Source organism: Acinonyx jubatus, chromosome A3, assembly GCF_027475565.1.
Source record: "Acinonyx jubatus isolate Ajub_Pintada_27869175 chromosome A3, VMU_Ajub_asm_v1.0, whole genome shotgun sequence".
Lineage (NCBI taxonomy): Eukaryota > Metazoa > Chordata > Mammalia > Carnivora > Felidae > Acinonyx > Acinonyx jubatus.
Window position 1 is genome coordinate 21951222 of NC_069388.1, and position 21745 is coordinate 21972966.

General features: G+C 37.1%; 1 protein-coding gene across 4 annotated transcripts in view; it reads left to right on the top strand.

Annotated features, from left to right (window-relative positions):
* RBL1 (RB transcriptional corepressor like 1) overlaps positions 1 to 21745 on the top strand; it is a 60062-nt gene that overhangs the window by 21296 nt on the left and 17021 nt on the right. For 3 of the 4 annotated variants that reach the window (XM_027070042.2, XM_027070045.2, XM_027070044.2), the window contains 7 exons: positions 370 to 482; positions 673 to 776; positions 5678 to 5815; positions 7304 to 7468; positions 10011 to 10158; positions 16276 to 16542; positions 17353 to 17564. In XM_027070042.2, coding sequence (XP_026925843.1) covers positions 370 to 482; positions 673 to 776; positions 5678 to 5815; positions 7304 to 7468; positions 10011 to 10158; positions 16276 to 16542; positions 17353 to 17564 — 1147 coding nt within the window. The remainder of the gene's footprint in view (positions 1 to 369; positions 483 to 672; positions 777 to 5677; positions 5816 to 7303; positions 7469 to 10010; positions 10159 to 16275; positions 16543 to 17352; positions 17565 to 21745) is intronic. The other variant, XM_027070043.2, reaches the window with a different exon arrangement.

Sequence of the window (21745 nt, forward strand, 5' to 3'; positions counted from 1 at the left end):
AATTCACAATAGGAGTCATCCTTTTAACAATTTCATTAGCCCCTAAAATTTATGCCCCTTTTAGTCAACCCCTGTGTCATCCCACCCACTGGCAAATACGGATATATCTTTATCCCTATAATTTGGCCTTTTCTAAAATGTCATATAAATAGAAGAACAAAAGATATAATATTGACACTGCTAATGTTGAAATTCCAAAACAGTATGCCAGATGATTTTGTTTAAAAGCTGTAGATTTATTTGAAACATGCTTTTAACATACCTAGATTTACAGTTGGGAATAAAACTGTGGTCACTAAAACCAAATTCTTGAAATGTTGGTAGTCTGGATTTTTTTCCTGGTAATTAGGTTCCTCTTCTATTTTATAGATCTTGTATACGTAATCCTATGGAAAACATTATGAAAATAGTGAAAGGAATAGGAGAGACTTTCTGCCAACACTATACTCAATCAACAGATGAACAGCCGGGATCGCACATAGGTAAGAAGACAAAACTAAAGTTGACACAGCATTGAAAGTAGATAGATTGGCCCTAAAAAAGTAGAAATTAAATTTTTTCCTTCCTTGCTATTCTTAATGTATAAGATTTAAGCTTATATAAGTTTTGTCTTTCAGTGCTTAACAGTTACATTTCAGTAGCAAATATTTTCCCTTTTATTCCCCTCCGTAGACTTTGCTGTAAACAGACTAAAACTTGCAGAAATTTTGTATTATAAAATATTAGAGACTGTAATGGTTCAGGAAACACGAAGACTTCATGGAATGGACATGTCAGTAAGTAAATCCATTCTCCCAAGCACTGGTAAGGTTCAAAATTCCTAAGCCTTAAAACAGTGTATTGAGAGGCTCTAAGGGTGTTGTGGGCATCAGCAGTTAATAGCAAACTTAGCCAGTATGACTTGCTAGTTGGCCCTAGTTGTGTTTTGCACATCTAGACCTGGCCACCTCTAGGTAGAAATGTAAAGTACATGAAATTAATCTCTGCTACATCATTAGTATCCTTTCCCTTCAGGTCCTTTCATTTCCAGCTAGCTAATAATGAGTCACCCCCCTCCCCCAACTATTAACCTGACTGATAATTAGGATATTTGCTCATACCTCCCAGGAATTTTTGAGGAATAAACTGTGAGTGGCTTGTTAAGAAATTGCTTTGTGTCCTTTGATCATTTGATAAGTCTGACCACTCTTTCCAATAGCTATTTAAAGGAATTTTTCAAAAAAGTCAAAGTTGTTGGGGTACATGGCTGGCTCAGTTCGCAGAGTATGTGACTCTTGATCTTAGGGTGGTGAGTTTAAGCCCCATGTTGGGCATAGAGCTTACTATAAATACATAAGTAAATACATACATATGTACACACGTACATATATACATACTGTTTATAAAAACTCAAAGCTGTTAATATCATCTTTCAGTTTCCTCCTCCTCCTCTTTCTTGTCACTCTTGGAGTCCTCTGACTTTCAGTTCCATTAGCAACAGGTTGATGTCTAGGGGTGCAGCGTAACTAATGTAATAAAATTTCTTTTAGTTTTCATTCTGGAAATGTTCATCTCTCTCTTGTGTTGGTCCACCTTTTTCCTGGATTTCATGGCTTTCTCTTTTGTGATTTATCTTAATATTTGATAGAGCATATGGTTCCATAGCTTTCTGAGAAAGAAGTAAATTTTCAACTTTTTATTTTGAAATAATTATAGATTCACAGAAAATTACAAAAGTAGTACAGAGAGGTCCTATGTAGTCAGTTGCCCCCAGTGGCTACATTTTACATAGTGTAATATCAAAACTAGGAAATTAATATTGGAACAATGTATGTATCTTCTTCCATTGCATCACTTGTAGATTAATGCTACTACCACCAAAATCAAGATACTGAATTGTTCTGTTATTACAACAATCTCCCTCATGCTACCCTTTTGTAGTAATGCTCATTCTACTCACACTCTTTATGAGTTCAATTTTTTTTAATTTGTTAAGGTTCATTTTATGACCCCTAGTGTATTCTGCTGTTGTTGGGTAGAGTGTTCTGTAAATGTCAGTTCTATAGTATTAATTGTGGTGGTGTTGACTTCTTCTGTATCCTTGTTCATTTTCTGTCTGGCTCTATCAGTTGTTGAGAGCAGTATTGAAGTCTCCAGATATAATTGTAGATTTATCTATTTCTCCTTTCAGTTCTTTCCTTTTTTTTTCAGATTTATTTTTAAGTAATCTCCCTACCCAGTGTGGGGCTCAAACTCACAACTCCAAGATCAGGTAATCTACCAACTGAGCCAGCCAGGCACCCCTCTCCTTTCAGCTCTATCAGGTTATTTTTTATTCATATATTTTGAAGCTCTGCTGTTTGATATATACACATTGAAGATTGCTATGTCTTCTTGCCTTTTATCATGAGATAATGTCCTCTCTGAAGCCGTTAATTGTTCCAGAGTCTTATCTTTTGTTCATATATAGCCACTCCTGTTTTTGATTGTTTGCATGGTATGTCTTTTTCCATCCTTTTCTTTTTTTTTAAGTTTATTAATTTATTTTGAGAGAGACAGAATGCGCTCAAGTGCACTTGAGCAGGGGAGGGATAGGGAGGGGGAGGGAATCCCAAGCATGCTCTGTGCTGTCAGGATGGAGCCCAGTGCAGGGCTCAATCTCACAAACCCTAAGATTGTGAGCTGAGACAAAATCAAGATTCAATTGCTTAACTGACTGAGCCACCCAGGCACCTCTCTATCCTTTTATTTTCAACCTACATGTATCATTATATTTGAGGTGAATTTCTTATAGGCAGCATGTAATTGAGTCACATTTTTTCATCTCAGTCTCTTTAAATCAGTAAATTCAGACTTACATTTAATTATTGATCTGTTAGGGCATATGTCTGCCATTTTATTTCTTGTTTTCTGTTTGTACTCTTTGGTGTTTTGTTTGTTTTTTTTCCCCCATCTTCCTCTTGACTACCTGAACATTTTTTATTTGTTTTAAAAAAAATTTTTTTTAACATTTATTTATTTTTGAGAGACAGAGATAGAGCACAAGTTGGGGAGGGGCAGAGACAGAGGGAGACACAGAATCTGAAGTGGGCTCCAGGCTCTGAGTTGTCAGCACAGAGCCCAACACAGGGCTTGAACTCACGAACTGTGAAATCCTGACCTGAGCCGGAGTTGGACACTTAACCAACTGAGCCACCCAGGTGCCCCTATTTGTTTATTAAGCTCTATGCCCAACATAGGGCTTGAACTCATGACCCTGAGATCAAGAGTTGCATGCTCTACTGACTGAGCCAGCCAGGCACCCCTGCTTGAACATTTTTTAGACTGTTATTCTTTGTATGGATTTGTTTTAGTGGTTACTCTAAGTATTACGTTATATATGCATATCTTCACAGTCCACTGGTATAGACATTTTACAGTTCAAACAAAATGTAAAAGCCTTAAGGCCCTTTTTTAAAACTCTGCATAAAGGCTTTATTTTATTTTATTTTTGTTTTGTTTTGTTTTGTTTATTTTTTAGAGAGAGAGTATGTGTGAGCTGGGGAGAGGGGCAGAGGGAAAGAAAGAATCCCAAGCAGGCTGCACCCTCAACACAGAATCTGACGTGGGGCTCAATCCATGACCCTGGGATATTTAAAGTTTATTTATTTATTTAGAGAGAGAGCACGAGTAGGGAAGAGGCAGAAGAGAGGGAGGGAGAGAGAATCCCAAGAGATTTGTGCAAACCCAAGGCTCAATCCCATGACCTTGAGACCGTGACCTGAACCAACTGACATCAAGAGTCAGACATTTAACCAACTGAGCTACTCAGATACCCCTTAAAGATTTTAAGTAACGCCTCCACCCAACATGGGCTCCAACTTACAACGCTGAGAACAACTGACTGAGCCAGCGAGGTGCCCCTTTTTTCTCTTTGTTTTAATTTTTGTCTTCCAGTGGGAGGATTTCCTTATGTTGTTGGATTGTTCTTGGATATCCACTTACATTTAAATGAGGCACTAAAAATGGGACATTAATAAACCCTTATGGTAACTGAACAGTTTGGTTCAAAGCTTTGTTGGGGCGCCTGGGTGGCTTAGTTGGTTGGGCATCCGACTTCAGCTCAGGTCATGATCTCACACACAGTTTGTGGGATCGAGCTCCGTATCAGGCTCTGTGCTGACAGCTCGGAGCCTGGAGCCTGTTTCCGATTCTGTGTCTCCCTTGCTCTCTGCCCCTCTCCCACTTGCACTGTGTGTGTGTGTGTGTGTGTCTCAAAAAATAAATAAAAACATTAAAAAAAATTTTTTTAAAGCTTTGTTGGCAAAAATAGGAATATAAACCCAACAGTCTCATATAATCATGTAGTATTAGAGACCCTTAACATTTGGTGTCTTTAAGATTCTTCTGGAATATTTCAGTTTCTGTAAAGAAGTATCTGCTAATTTTTTGCTGGATGTTGGTGTTACTGAACAGAGCAAGAAAGGGAAACTTGATCTCACAATGCAGTCTGCAGACTTTTGCCTAAAACCACAGTTTCTTCTATGTCTGGTGTTCTCAAGCTGAGTCTCCCTAGTTCAGTCTCAGAATAATTCTCCAGATCCCTGTTGGGACAGACTAGAGGCCTATCATCTGCTTCATTAGAGTAGGGGTTGAATGGGGACCTGACGAGTTCTAACTACTACAGACTTTCAAATCATCCATTCGTGTCAGCCCCTGCCTAGCCCCTACTTTCCATTCCTCCTGTCCCTTCAGTTGCTATGTTTTCCCCAGGTTGCATGGAGCAAATTAATTAGGTCCAAGTGTCTCTCTTCAGGCCCTTATGTTTGACCATCCTACTTTCTACTGAGTAATTTGTCATCCTTCCATCCACTTTCAGTTTTCATGTATTCTAATTTGCAGTTACAGCTGACTTCTAGTTTTATCCAAGGAGTTTCTGTTTCTTATCCTTTTTGTTGATTTGGAGTGATATTTAAAAGAAGGATGGCAACAAACACTTTTTAAAACTGAAAATTTTGTTAAATCTTAAACTCAAAAAAAAAGTCTTAATGGTCAACACGACTTTTATCTTCTTAGTAAATTATTTCTCTGAACTTTTTTAAGTCTTAGCTGTGACATAATACCTTTGATTTTAGTGTTTTGATTAACAAATATTTTTTTATTAAGTTTATTTGTTTATTTTGAGAGAGACAGAGACAGCGCAAGTGAGGGAGGGACAGAGAGAGAGAGAGAGAGAATCCCAAACTGGCTCTGCCCTGCCAGCACAGAGTCCAGTGTAGGGCTTGAACCCACAAAGCCGTGAGATCATGACCTGAGCTGAAACCAAGAGTCTGACTCTTAACTGAACCACCCAGGCACCCCTGATTAACAGTCTTTATGTTAACAAAATAGTTGTTGTAAAACTGGCATTTAAAAACAAACGGAACAAAAAAAAAAAATGGAACCAATCCTAATGCTTCCTCTTGATGGGAATATTGACTGTTTTATTATTTCAAAGCAGATTGTTGTGTATGCCTCATTTAAATTTAAAATCTACCATTGAGCAAGATTATATGTTATAACAAAACTCTTTACCAGTTTGAGAGCTCACATTATTATCTTTGATAATCTGGTATAATATAATGTACACATTATTTTATCTTGTTTCTGTAGTCTTTATAGAATGGCAAAGGCTGAAATTGCTGAGAAGTATTAAACTGCAGTTTTTCTGTTCTCCAAGGTTCTTTTAGAGCAGGATATATTTCATCGTTCCTTGATGGCCTGTTGTTTGGAAATTGTGCTCTTTGCCTATAGCTCACCTCGTACTTTCCCCTGGATTATTGAAGTTCTCAATTTACAACCATTTTATTTTTATAAGGTGAGATGAGAGCAAAGTTATGATATGGTGCACCTCATAAACGTTCTGTTTATCTTAGTGTTAAAGTTACAGGCTGTAATGATGTCTGGGAAATATTTCCAGAGGTATTCTGAAAACATTTTAGTCCTTTGGGTGGAATCAAAAACAAAAGGGAAAGGATGAGGATATTAGTAAATTCAGCCAGTCTCAAACTGCAGTCCTTTTTCCTTCACTGACTTGCAAATGTGACCAGGAATTAAGTAGTTAGCTTTGAATTTTCCATATTTATAAATGGAAATCATAATCCTATTAAACAGATGCATAATGAAGAAGAAAAGCTCTTTTCCCCAGGAGAAAGAAAAGGTATGAAATGGTTCGTGGTTATGGTTTAGCTAATGAAGCTGAAATAAAAGATTGTGCTCCTTCCTTAAATTTGAACTAATTCAGTGTGGATCAGTCTTACTTAGCTTTTTTTTTTTTTTCCTGCTAGAACTATTTTATTAATCTTTTTCTTACACAACATAAGGGTCACAACTACAGTAACATTTGATGTTACCTAGTATCCGAATTTAAGACTGATGCTACTACATTACCCTTATTGGTATGATTTAGTTAATATTTTGCTGTATGTGCTATTTTCAAAGTATTTACAGAAAAGTTAGTTTGAAGAGTTCAATTTTTATACCTAAAATATGTCTCAAGTAATGGAAAATGCAGATCATTAGAAAGCTTATCCATTTGAATTGCTAAGTGGGATTTAAATATTTTTTTAGTGTCTTAGGGAAAATTGCTTCTGATACTTGTTGATGTGTGTTTTCAGATTTTCTGTTAGGAAATATAAGTAATTTTATTCAAGGACATTGTTGGTTTTGACCTTATCTGATAGCAATTCATTTTTATTTGTAGCATCCTTTTTTCATTCAAGAAGTTAAATGCCTTTGTTCTTTAACCACATAAATAATATAGCCTCCTTGAAGAAAAACAGGAAAGTACATATAAATGTGAATATTAAAACCATACAATATAATCCTAATTATAAATAATAATCACTTAATATTTTTGTGTATATACCTACAGACTTTGTTCTAGAATTTACCCTTATTAAAATAGAATTATATAATATAAGCAGAATTCCTTTTAAATATATTATTCATCTGTTCTCTTGATCTATTGGGAAGAATTGTCTGAGAAGAGACAGTAAATTCAAAATAGCACTGGACTCAGAACCCAAGACCCGACTTCCACTATTGGGCTTGGTTGACCAGTTTCTCCCTATCATTGCCTCATTTCTCCATGTGTAAAAGAAAACATGAAAAACAGAAATGTATGTGAAAGTATTTTGGACATCTTAAGAAGTCCTTTTAAATTAAAATATATCAATCAGCCATTGAATCATAGTTCAACAATATCATTAGTTCTGTGTCCTTATAAGACCAAAGCTAGTCATACATGAAAGCCTAGAAATGACCAAGACTACCTATATTACCTTTTCAATTTTCTCTTTACCAGGTTATTGAGGTGGTTATCCGCTCAGAGGAGGGACTTTCCAGGGACATGGTGAAACACCTGAACAGCATCGAAGAACAGATTTTAGAGAGTTTAGCGTGGAGTCATGATTCTGCACTGTGGGAGGCTCTCCAGGCTTCAGGAAACAAAGTTCCTACCTGTGAAGAGGTGAGTTAAGGCAAGGCTGATGATCCTGTCATTTTAAAAAATAATAGCTTTATGGGGTGCCTGGGTGGCTCGCTAAGTGTCCAACTTCAACTCAGGTCATGATCACGTGGTCCATGGGTTCGAGCCCCACATTGGACTCTATGCTGACAGCTCAGAGCCTGGAGCCTGCTTCGGATTCTTTGTCTCCCTCTTCTCTGCTCCTCCCCTGCTCACACTCTGTCTCCCTCTCTCAGGAAATGAATAAACATTAAAAAAAATTGTTTTTAAACATTTAGTGTTTAGTACGTTCATGGATAGGTGCACCCATCACCTCAGTCAATTTTGGAACATATCCATCACCTCAACAAGAAACTGTATCATTTAGCTGTCACTTTCCTTACCCACCTTCTTCTCCTTAGCCCTAAGCAACCTTAATCTACTTCTGTCTTTATTAATTTGTGTATTCTGAACATTTCAAATATGTGGAAGCATATGGTATGTGGTCCTTTGTGTCTGGCTTCTTTCACTTAGCATTATGTTTTCAAGGTTCGTCCATGTTATAGGATATATTAGCACTTCATTGCTTTTTATGGCTTAATGATACTCTGTCATTTGAATATATCATTTTGTTCATCCATTTATCAATTGATAGACATTTGGGTTGTTTCTGCCTTTTGGCTTTTATGAATAATGTTGCTATCAACATTCACACACAAGTTTTGTATGGATATGTTTTTATTTTTCTTAGGTACATTTCTAGGAATAGAATTGCTGGGTCACGTGTACCTCCAGCTGTGTACACGTGTACCTCCAGTTTGGGGAAACCGTCACACTCTTTTCAAAGTGGCTGCACCATTTAACATTCCTACCATCAGTGTATGAACATTCCAGTTTCTTCACATCTTCTCTAAAACTTACCTTTGTTTTTTCTTCCCTGACACATCTTTTTTATTCTAGCCATTAGTAGACATAAAGTGATATTTCGTTACGGTTTTTATTTACATTTCCCTGTTGGCTAATGATGTGCAGCATCTTTTCATGTGCTTATTGGCCATTTGTGTGTCTCCTTTGAAGAAATATCTATTCAAATCCTTTGCCGTTTTTTAATTGGGCTATTTGTCTTTTTATTATTGAATTATAGGAATCCTTTATATATTGTAGATATGACTCCCTTATCTGTTAATAGGATTTTTAAAATTTGCCTTTCATTTCATGGGTTGCCTTTTAATTTCTTGATCAAGTCTTTTAGAACACAAAGTTTTTAATTTTGATAATGTCCTGTTTATCTATTTTTTTCGTTTCTTGTGCTTTTGGAAGTCATATCTAAGAAACCACTAATTTTATCATATTTAATTTTTCAAATGTCTATGTAAAAAATTAAATGGTTTTCATTAGTAGTATTTAGAATTTAAAAAATCAGAAATTTGTGCCTAATACACACAAGCCACACATTTCACAGTTTAGTATCATGTGAGAAACTGAGTTTTTTCTCCTTTACCTCTGTGTTGCTCTTTCATAACTCTTGTCTTTTCATCTTTCTTTGCTTTTCTGTGTCTTATACTTCATGAAACCTGGTGAATTTTTCCCTAATTCTACACTACTGGAAGGACTATCCAAGACCAGGAAGAACTGAAAAGAAAATGATTTCTTGAAATCTCTCTTCCATGTATCTTTGGTTTTTTGCAACAAACTGTGATTAACTGTGCAATCTTTGTGTATTCATCAATACTTCCATTGTAGAATCTCTTGGGAAAGTGAAAAAAGGCAATGAACTTGAAGAAAGAGGATTTGGGTTGAAGCCCTTGCTCTGTTACTTAATAGTAGTTGTCCTTGGGGCACCTGGGTGGCTTAGTTGGTTAAGTGCCTGACTCGTAGTTTCAGCTCAGGTCATGATCTCATGGTTCATGAGATTGAGCCCCACGTCAGGCTGTGCACTGAAAGCACGGTGTCTGCTTGGGATTCTCTTCTTTCCCTCTCTCTCTCTGTCCCTCCTCCACTCCTGTTTTCTCTCTCTTTCTCTGCCTCAAAACAAATAAAAAATAAACTTTAGTGGTGCCTGAGGTGGCCCAGTTGGTAAGCATCCAACTCTTGATTTTAGCTCAGGTCATGATCTCACGGTTCATGAGTTCAAGCCCAGCACTGGGCTCTGTGCTGACAGCATGGAGCTTGTTTGAGATTCTCTCTTTCTCTCTCCCTCTCTCTGCCCCCTACCAAAATAAATAAATAAACATTTAAAAAAATATAAACTTAAAAAATAGTAATTGCCCTCAGGCAAATTTCATATTTTAAGCCTGTATTTTGTCATCCTTAAGTGGAAATAGATGGTGCCTACGTCATCAGTTTACTTCTAGAAGTGGTCAATAAACTTAAGGAGATAAATTATAAAATTAAGTGAGATATGTGTAACAACACAAACTATTGAGCACTTTATGCAAGTTGTTCTATTTTGTGAAGAAGAAAGAAGGGAAATAGAACAGTTGAAGACGACTTTTTTCTCATTTTTCTGTTAGAAGTTTTCATCAGTAGGTTTATATGTAAAGCAAGAGGTTTTTATTTTTTACAGGTTATATTCCCAAATAACTTTGAAACAGGAAATGGGGGAAATGTACAGGGACACCTTCCTATGATGCCAATGTCTCCTCTAATGCATCCAAGGGTCAAAGAAGTTCGGACTGACAGTGGGAGTCTTCGAAGGGGTAGGTTCAACACAGGTAAAACAAAAAAATAACAAAGATAATTTTCTCAAAATTTCAAGTCTTGCTAATATATTATTATGAAATCTAATTTCTTCATCAAGATTGAAAAAGGGGCTTATGAAAAAGATTTTTTAAATTTAAAAGATAAACAGGGGCTAGGACACCTGGCTGGCTCAGTCAGTAGAACATGGGACTCTTAAACTTGGGTCATGGGTTTAATCTTACATCCACATTGGGTGTGAAGCCTACTTAAAAATAAAAATAAAACAAAATGTAAAAGGAGGCTTATGCTAACACCCTTTTGTGGCTTGTTGTATAGTTTTGCATATCAAAGTAATAAGATTTTCACTCTGTTTTTTAATATTTTTTTACTTCAATGTCAGTTGTTGTGGAAATAGTATTTTAGCTTTTTAATAAACACACTTTTCCTAATGCTAACAGAAAACTGTAAATAAGCAAAATACCTACTTTTCAAATGTGACAAAAGTTATATTCTTTCTCTATGTATGTCTTTATAGAAAGAAAAGTATTTGAAGCAGAGCAAAAAAACTCTTTGGGATGCTTAAGTTCATCTAAGAAATAACTTATCCATACTCTCTTAAAATAGTTCATATGAACCTTACGGGAAGATTTTAGTTCATTCATTCGTCCTTATTTTCTCTTATGATGTGTGCATCTGATGTGTGCATCCTCTGGATTATATGAATTTTTTCTTGAATTTTTTAATCAGTTAAAATCTTTTGATCACATATCCCTGAACAAACTTCAGATGAACAAGTACTCGGGCTTCACATGGCTCTTGATCCAACTTGAACTATAATTTTGTGTATGTGTGTGCAGGCACACATATAGTCTTTGCTTTACATGTAGTCCAAGATGATAAAAATGTGCATGCAAAACAGTCTTCATAAGCAATGAGAATGATTAGGATTGTTTTATGACCTTTAAAAATCTTGTCGGGAGACAGGGGCGCCTGGGTGGCTCAGTCGGTTGAGTGTCTGACTTCGGCTCAGGTCATGATCTCTCGGTCTGTGAAGTCAAGCCTCGCATCGAGCCCTGTGCTGACAGCTCAGAACCTGGAGCCTGCTTCGGATTCTGTGTCTCCCTCTCGCTCTGCCCCTTCCCCGCTCATGCTCGCTCTCTCTCTCTCTCTCTCTCTGTCAAAAATAAATAAACATTAAAAAAATTTTTTTTTTTTTTTTTTTTTAAATCTTGTCCAGAGGCACCTAGGTGGCTCAGTCCATGAAGCAGCCAACTCTTAATTTAGGCTCAGGTCATGATCTCATGGTTTGAGCCCTGTGTCCAGCTCCACGCTGGCAGCATGGAGCCTGCTTGGGATTCTCTCTCTTTCTCTGCCCTTCCCCTGCTTGCTCATGCTCTCTCTCTCTCAAAATAAATAAGCTTTTTAAAAATATATAAATAAAAGCCTTTAAAAAGGAAAAAAATCTTGTCAAAACTTGTATTTATCTATTTGTTTCATCAAAACTTTTAAAAATGATCTGTCATTAGGGGCGCCTGGCTGTCTGTCAGTAGAGCATGTGACTCTTGATCTCAGGGGCATAAGTTTGAGCACCACATTGGGTGTAGAGATTACTTTAAAAAAGTGATAATTTAAAAAAAAGCTATGAGTCCTTAATGTTTAGCAAAATGAAAGATAATAAAAGTATTTACATAGTACAGTATAAAGCACTGGAAACATTGAGAATGGAAGTGGTTTGTTTTTCATCTTTTTGGTTTTTGTTTTTTCAAGATTTTATTTTTAAGTAATCTCTATACCCAACACGGAACTCAAACCCACAACCCCGTGATCAAGAGTCACACACTCCACTGACTGAGCCAGCCAGGTGCCCTGAAAGTGGTTTGGTTTTTTTGTTGGTGGGTTTTTTTTTTTTTTTTTCAAACTTACAAAGAATAGTTTAAACAGTGCTTGCCACCTCCTTCTCCTGTAATTTATGCTGGTGAATGAGCATCTTTTCTGTGCCTTGGTGAACTGTCATGTTCCTTTCTAAATTTGGATCAGCTTTCAACATTTTATACTTTGTGTGTTTAATTCTTTGAAATGTCTCTGAGAGTTCCTCAAATGTGAAGTTTTTGCCATCATCACTTTCTGTTGGATATCTTCATCCTTTTAATCTCAACAACTTTCTTCAATTATGTCAACGAATTTCACTTTCAGGAAGTTCTTCAGGCTGTGTATCTAATCTCTTGAACAGTGTCAGTGTCAGTATTCCCAGAGTCAGTTGTTCCTTCTGTAACTTTACTGATGTTCTAAATTAATTTCAGTTTCAGTATTATCACTTTCATTTCTTTGTTGCAATTTTCTTTTTTTTTTAAGGTTTCTTTTTTTTTTCTTTGATGTTTATTTATTTTGAGAGAGAGAGAGAGCACAAGCTGGGGAGAGGGGCAGAGAGAGAGAGACTGAGAATCTCAAGCAGGCTTCATGCTCAGCACAGAGCCTGATGTGGAGCTCGATGCCACGAACGTGAGATCATGACCTGAGCTGAAATCAGAGTCAGACATTTAACCGACTGAGCCACCCCAACACCCCCGTACTTTTTTTTTTTTTTTATGATTCCCCTCATGTGTCTGTTTTTATAAAATGTCATATAGGGTTTTTCACTGGAGACAAAGAGACAACATAACTGTATGCTTTCCTGTGCTCATGAATTGAATAGCAGATGTGCCCTGACCAATCAGTGACAGACTTTGAAAGAATTAACATGATTAGTTACTGATCATGATTCACATCTATTAGTTATATAATGATTTGTAAACTAAAGTTTGTTTATGCAGTTACAGTTAGTACATCATGGAAACTGAAATTTGAACCATTTTGTTAGGCTGTTGTTATTTTAACTAAACTATGGTAACTTAAATTCTTGCATATTGGAACTGAACAAAGTATGAACAGTCTGTGTGAGAATGTGTGCATATGTGTATGCATCCTTGACTGTAATATATATATGTATATGTATGCATATATATTTATATTTTATATATGTGTGTGTGTGTTTACAGCCTAGCTAGACATCTCAGAACTAAGATCATGAATAATGGTCACCCAAATATGATTCTCTCCAGATGGTGGTGTTTTGAGTGGATGTTACTTTCTATATTACAGTTTTTTGGTATTCTAAGAGTTTTCTTTCGGTGAGCTCTTTTGTTCATTGGGTTATAATTCACCTACCATAAAATTCACCCTTTTAACATGTACAGTTAAGTAGTTTTTAGTATATTCATAAGACTCTACAATTCTCACCATTATCTAATTCCAGAACAGTTTCATCAGCCCAGAAAAGAAACCCCATATTCAATAGCAGTCACTGTCCAGTTCCCCCACCCAATCCCCTGGAACTACAATCTGCTTTTTGTCTCTATAGATTTGCCTATTCTAGAATTTTATATAAATAGAATCATATAATATGTGGCCTTTGTGCTTGGCTTCTTTCATGTAGCATGTTTTAAAGATCTGTTTATATTGCAGCATATATCAGCTCTTCATCTTTATGACTGAATAATATTTCATTGTGTGGATATGCTATATATTGTTTGTTCATTCGTTAGTTGATGGACATTTGGATTATTTCCACTTGTTGGCCATTATGAACAATGCTGCTGTGAACATATAGGGCATATATTATTTTTTTTTAATTTTTTTTTTTTAACGTGTATTTATTTTTGAGACAGAGAGAGACACAGCATGAACGGGGGAGGGGCAGAGAGAGAGGGAGACACAGAATCGGAAGCAGGCTCCAGGCTCTGAGCCATCAGCCCAGAGCCCGACGCGGGGCTCGAACTCGCGGACCGCGAAATTGTGACCTGAGCTGAAGTCGGACGCTTAACCGACTGAGCCACCCAGGCGCCCCATATTATTTTTATAAGTAGAAGAAAAAAGTATTTTCTCATAGGGGTTCAGGCAAGAGAATCAAATAATGGAAAATCCTTAGAAAACAATATTGAGCCTTGACTCTAGGAAGAAAAAGACATAATATTAATTTCTGTATTTATTAAATGTAAAGAGTTGTTCACTGTATCTTTTCCACTTCTGTGCTAACAAAAGATAATTTGAAGGGGTTTGCAGCTAACCTCATGGCTATACTATGAACCCTCTCTTTAAATGTCAGCTTTAGGAGCACCTGGGTTGCTCAGTTGGTTAAGCGTCCGACTTCAGCTGCAGTCATGATCTTGCGGTTTGTGAGTTTGAGCCCTGTGTCAGGCTCTGTGCTGACAGCTTGGAGCCTGGAACCTTTTTCGGATTCTGTGTCTCTCATTCTCTCTGCTCCTCCCCACTCACACTCTGTCTCTCTCTCAAAAATAAACTTCAAAAAAAATTGTTTGAAATGTCGGCTTAAACATTCCTAGTCAGATTCAAGGGCTGTGTTGGATTTCTTATGTATAAAGGATCCAGGTACACTCCTATTAAGTGATCATGGGAGTTACCACAGAACTTTCTATCTGCCACTGAGGTTGGGAAATCAGAGCTGTTTTCATAAGCCCCAGAAATATGCAGAGATTTTTATTAAGACATAACTGTTTCTCCTCTCATACAGAGAGCTGTCAAATCATTTCCAGAAGTTATTTTTATACCTTGTAAACATGTTTAATAAGTCATCTTTACACCCAACATGGGGCTCGAACTCACGAGCCTGAGATCAAGAGCCACATGTGCCACTGACGAGCCAGCCAAGTGCCCTGAAATGCTTTCACTTTAAACAGCACATTATAGGTAGGATATCTGAGTGGCTCCATTGGTTAACCGTCCAGCTTCAGCTCAGGTCATTCATGATCTCAGTTTGTGGGGTTGAAGCCCACATTGGGCTCTGCACTGTCAGTGCTTGTGATTCTGTCTGCCCCTCCCCGACTCCCACTTTCTGTCTCTCAAAATAAATAAGTACACTTAAAAAAAAAAAAAAGCATACCATAGGAGTGTCTGGCTCAGTCAGTGGTGTGTGCAGCTCTTGATCTGGGGTTGTGAGTTTGAGCCCCACAATGGGTATAGAGATTACTTTTAAAAAAAAACTTTTAAAATAAAAAATACGAGCACCTGGGTGATTCAGTTAAGCGTCTGACTTTGGCTCAGGTCATGATCTCACAGTTTGTGAGTTTGAGCCCCATGTCGGGCTCTGTGCTGACAGCTCAGAGCCTAGAGTCTGCTTTGCATCTGTGTCTCCCTCTCTCTCTGCCTCTCCTCCAGTAATGCTGTGTCCCTCTCTCAAAAATAAACATGAAAAAATAAATAGATAAAGATAAAAAGTATATTATATACCTGTAAAGAATCAGTGGGTCAGGGAAAGTGGGGAAGGATTGTGGAAAAAGATGTAGGGTTTTTAGGGGCTAGGAGAACCTTTACACACTTGGTATATAGGGAAAGCCACTCCTATGGAAGGATAGCATTGAAAACTAAATATAATCTATAATCTTTTAATCAACACACTACTGCCAACCCTCAGATTAAGGCAAGTTAAACAGAGTCTTATCACCTTTGCTCATCTTTATCTTCTCGTGAGCTTATAAAAGATGATTCTGTACCTACTAAATCAGAAAGCCATAGGGGCACCCGGGTGGCTCAGTAGGTCAAGCGTCCAACTCTTGATCTCAGCCCAGGTCTTGACCACAGGGTTGTGAGTTCAAGCCCCATGTTGGGCTCCATGTTGGGCGTGGAGCCTACTTAAAAAAAAGAAAAAGCCGAAGCTACTGCCTTAAGCTTCTTGAAGTATGGGTGTGTAGGAGGGGGCAAAACTGTGAACCAAATCACTGATTTTTCCTTCTCAGATGTTATTTACTAGATAAGATTGGGAGACAGAAGCTAATTGGACTGCTCAAATTTAGTGGTCACCTCATTCTACCTCTCAGCTTCTATTTTACCCTTAATATTTTGCTCCTTTAATAGTAGGCAGAGGTTCAAGAAACCAGGAAGATAAGCTATCATAATTTTCACATGTAGTAACTTTTTCATACCTCTTTTGCTATACTCTATATTCTGTGAAGATAGAAGCCGTGTTATTTACTGCTGAATACCTATTGCTTAGCATATAGTAACTCAGTATCTATTTTTTGAGTGAATGAGTGAACCTGATTTATTATTTTAGAATACATATCAAACTATTTTAAATTTATTTTTCTCTCTATTAGATATGCAACCGTTGTCTCCAATTTCTGTCCATGAACGCTACAGTTCTCCTACTGCAGGGAGTGCTAAGAGAAGACTTTTTGGGGAAGATCCCCCAAAAGAAATACTTATGGACAGGATCATAACAGAAGGAACAAAATTGAAAATTGCTCCTTCTTCAAGCATTACTGCTGAAAATCTATCAATTTCACCTGGGCAAAGTCTTCTAACTATGGCCACAGCCATAGTCACAGGGACAACGGGACATAAAGTTACAATCCCATTGCACGGTAACATTTTAGTGTATTTATTTTATTTTTTTTTTCTGAGTTGGTTAGTAATTTAAGAAATGTCTTGCTGGGTTGAATCACATGGCCTTTTTGATCCAGTTTTTTTTTTTTTTTTAACCTATACCATTTTTTTAATTTATTATTTTAGAGCAGTTTTGGGTTCACAGCAAAATTGAGTAAAAGGTATAGAGATTTCCCATATACCCACTGCCCACACACACACAGACCTCATCACCATCAACATACCAAAGAATGGTGTATTTCTTACAACTGATGAACCTACATTGACACATTATGACCCAAGTCCATAATTTACATAAAAGTACACTCTTGATGTACACTTCTATAGATTTTGATGAAAGTCTGATAACATATATCTGCCATTATAGTATTATACAGAATAGTTTTACTGCCTTAAAAATCTTCTGTATTCCACCTTTTGTTTTGTTTTGAACTTATACTGGTTTTTGAATTTTCATACTTTTATGAATTTACCACCCTTTTCATTGGACTTATTTTCTTATCTGAGCTTTACAAATGAGCGTGTTAAGCAAAAATCTTTTTTCTTAATTACAAACATCTCCTTAAGAGTTCAAAAGAAAACATTGTTTCAGAGCAGAAATAGAAAACAAGAGTGTTATAACCTAGAATTACAATTTTTGTAGCTTTCCTCTTTTCTAACCTATTCCTATGTTTGGATAGCTAGGTAGATAGGTAGGTAGGTAGGTAGGTAGGTAGGTAGATAATTGACAGTTTTTCTGGAACACATGCAACTTATTTCTAAAATAGAATTCTTGCTTATACATTTAGGTATTGCAAATGATGCTGGAGAGATCACACTGATACCAGTTTCCATGAACACAACTCAGGAGTCCAAAGTCGAGAGTCCTGTGTCACTTACTGCTCAGTCATTAATTGGTGCTTCTCCAAAACAGAACCATCTGACTAAAGCACAAGAGGCACATACAGCTGGAATAAGCAAACCAAAGAGAACTGGGTCTTTAGCACTGTTTTATAGAAAGGTATGTGATTTTATGACATCTAAAAAGATCTCATTTGACGCACCCGCCTGGCTCAGTTGGTAGAGCATGCAACTCTTGATCTCAGGGTTGTAAGTTTGAGCCCCACATTGGGTATTGGGTGTAGAGATTAGTTAAAATATTTAAGGAGCACCTGGGTGGCTTAGTTGTGGCGTCCAATTCTTGATTTCACCTCAGGTCAAGATCTCACACTTGGTGAGATTCGGTGTCCCGTCAGGCTCTGCACTGGCAGCATGCAGCCATCTTGGGGTTCTCTCCTTCCCTCTCTCTCTGCCTGCCTCTCTCTCTCTCACGCTCTCAAAATAAATAAATAAACTTCAAAAATAAATATTTTTAAAAATTAAAAAATGAAAATAAAATGTTATTCAATCAATGCAAGAAAGATTAACAGCAATTTTAGCCTTCTTTTTTGGGTGTGTGGTAAAATGGACATAAAATTTACCATCTTAACCATCTTTAAGTGTATATTAAGTACAAAAGTGTCGGGGGGCCTGGGTGGCTCACTCAGTTAAACGTTCGACTTCGACTCAGGTCATGATCTCACGGTTCGTGTGTTTGAGCCCTGCATCGGGCTCTGTGCTGACAGCTCAGGGCCTGGAGTCTGCCTCAGATTCTGTGTCTCCCTCTCTCTGTGTCCCTCCCCTGCTCACGCTCTGTCTCTTTGTCTCTCAAAAATATTAAATAAGCATTTAAAAAAATTAAAAGTACAAAAATGTCATTAAGTACAAAACTGTCATTGAGTACATTCATATTGTCGAGGGGCTTTCACCACTATCCATCTCCAGAACTTTTTCATCTTCCTAAACTGAAACTCTGTCCCAAACAATTACAATAATTCACCATTTCTCTCCCCACCACTGGCTCCTAGTAACCACCATTCTACTATGAATTTGACTATTCAAGGTACCTTATATAAGTGGAATCATACAATATTTGTCCTTTTGTGACAGGTTTATTTCACTTAGCGTAAGTCTTCAAGATTATCCATGTTGTAGCATCATTCAGAATTTCCTTCCTTTTTAAAAATTTTTTTAAGTTTATTTATTTTGAGGGAGAGAATCCCAAGCAGGCAAGCTCCATGCTGTCAGCACAGAGCCTGATGCAGGGCTTCAACTCATGAACCATAAAATCATGACTGAGCCAAAGTCAGGAGTCAAACACTTAACTGACTACACCATCCAGGTACTCCTGTAGTAAGTTTTGAAATTAGGAAATGTGAAACCTCCAACTTTGTCTTCTTTTTCAAGATTATTTTGGCTATTCAGAGTCACTTGAGATTCCATACGAGTTTTAGCATGGATTTTTCTTTTTCTTTTTAGAATGGATTTTTCTATTTCGGCAAAAAACATCTTGGGGATTTTTTTTTTTAAAGTAGGTTCTATGCCCATCATGGAGCCCAGCACAGAGCTTGAACTCACGACCCTGAGATAAAGACCTGAGCTGAGATCAAGAGTTGGATGCTTGGGGCGCCTGGGTGGTGCAGTCGGTTAAGCGTCCGACTTCAGCCAGGTCACGATCTCGCGGTCTGTGAGTTCGAGCCCCGCATCGGGCTCTGGGCTGATGGCTCAGAGCCTGGAGCCTGTTTCCGATTCTGTGTCTCCCTCTCTCTCTGCCCCTTCCCCGTTCATGCTCTGTCTCTCTCTGTCCCAAAAATAAATAAACGTTGAAAAAAAAAAAAAAGAGTTGGATGCTTAACCAACTGAGACACCCAAGCACCCCATCATGGGGATTTTGATAAGGATTGCATTGAATCTGTAGATTGTTTTGACTGGTATTGCCATCTTAACATTATTAAGTTTTCAGTCCAGGGGCACCTGGGTGGCTCAATTGGTTGAGTGTCCAACTTTGTCTCAGGTCATGATCTTGTTGTTCGTGGGTTTGAGCACCATGTCAGGCTTACTGCTATCAGCATGGAGTCCACTTTGGATCCTCTGTCCCACCCCCCCCCATCCCCCCACCTCTCAAAAATAAGTAAACATTTAAAAAAAAAAAGTCTTCCAGTCCATGAACATGGGGTGTCTTTCCATTTATTTGTGTTTTGAGCTTTTTGTTTTGCTTTTTTGTTTTTTAGTTAACATGCAGTGTTTTATTATTTGCACTTTCTTTAATTTCTTTCAGCAGTATTTTGCAGTTTTCAGTATACACTTTTATATACTTGGTTAAGTTGATACCTAAGTATTTTACTCTTTTTCAGGCTATTATAAATGAAATCATTTTCTTTATTTTTGGATTATTCATTGTTGGTAGTATAAGAATGAAAGAGATTTTTGTGTGATTTTGTATCCTGCAACTTCATGGAATTCATTTATTATTTCTCACGTTTTTTAAGGACTTTTTAGAGTTTTCCAGTATTCTACACATGTAAACTACACACAGAGGTGATTTTACTTCTTTTCCAGTTTGGATGCCTTATATTTCTTTTTCTTGCCTAATTGCTCTGGCTAGAATTTCTAGTACTATGTTGAAAAGTGCTGAAATTGGGCATCCTTGTCATGTTCCTAATCTTAGGGGAAAAGCTTTCTTCTTTTCTTTGTTTTACTTTTGAGTATGATGTTAGCTATGGATTTTTCATATATGGCACTTATCATGTTGAGGTAGTTTTATTCTATTCTTAGTTCATCGAGTGTTTTTATGGGGAAAAAAGGGGGGGCTTTGGGGGCAGCTGGGTGGCTTAGTTGAGCATCTGACACTTAATTTCGGCTCAGGTCATGATCACAGGGTCACGGGATTGAGGCCCAATATCAGGCTCTGCCATAAGCATGGAGCCTGATTAAGTTTATCTCTCTCTCTTTCTCTCTCTCTCTCCCTCTGCCTCCTCCCCAGCTCACACTCTCACTGTGTAAAATAAAAATTTTTTTAAATTAGAAAATAAAATTTAAAAAGAAAGCATTTTGGATTTTGTCAGTTGCTTTTTCTGCATCAATTGAGATAATCATATTTTTCCCTTTATTCTGTTAATGTAGTATATTACTCTAATTGGTTTTTCTATGTTAAACTATCCTTCCATCCCAAGAATAAATCATAATTTGATCACACTGTAAAATCCTTTTAGGGTATGCTGTTGTGTTCAGTTTACTGGTACTTTGTTGAGGGTTTTTGTATCAATATTCATGAGATATTGGTCTATATTTTTTGTAGTATCTTTGTCAGCTTTGACATCAGGTAATATACGTTTACCCTTTTAAAAGAAACATATTTGACCTCTTAAGAAAACATTATGATTTTGGTGAACTGTGTTTGACTCAGGCTTATATGGTGTGACTCCATTTCATGATATAACTTATATATCCTACCACCTTATGTTCTTATATCACTTTGAGCAGTTAGCCATCCTCTGAAATTTAGTAGAACTACATTGTGTTAGGTTGCTGTAGATTAGAGTTCATTGTGGGACAGGTGCTTCTTGGATCTTACAGATAAGCTTAAATTATTGAAGAATTGTTATAAAAATTGGTGGAATACTGGGTGGCTACACAGTTTTTATCATAAATCCAATGTGTTACCTTTTATTTATTTTTTTAAGTAAATTCTGTTCCCAAAGTGGGGCTCAAACTCATGACCTTGAGATTAAAAGTCACATGCTCTATGGACTGAGCCACCCAGGCACCCCTTACTGTGTTACCTTTTAAATTAAGATTTGACCAATTTCCATTATAATACATACATTACTGTAGTATTAATGAAAAAGGACTGAAAGATTTAACATAGAAATAATTTCAATTTGCCCTACCCATTTTTACAAGCACTGTCAACTTCTGATAAGACAGGTAAGTTAATTAGATTTTTATAACCAAACATGATTCTTCTCTAAAATAAATCCCAGAACTGAAAGTACGTCTGTAGTCTACTCCATAACTACATGGCTGGCTAGCCCATTCTCAAGAATTATAAAGGAGGGGCGCCTGGGTGGCTCAGTTGGTTGAGCTTCCAACTTCAGCTCAGGTCATGATCTCAAGCCTCCTGATTTCGAGCTCTCATCGGGCTCTGTGCTGACAGCTCAAAGCCTGGAGCCTGTTTTTAGATTCTGTCTCCTTCTCTCTCTGCCCCTACTCCACTCACACTCTCTCTCTCAGAAATAAATAAACGTTAAAAAAAATTGTAAAGGAAAAAGAAAGCACTGTTTTTTGTCTTAGCATTGTGATTAGGGTTTAAGACTTAAAAAT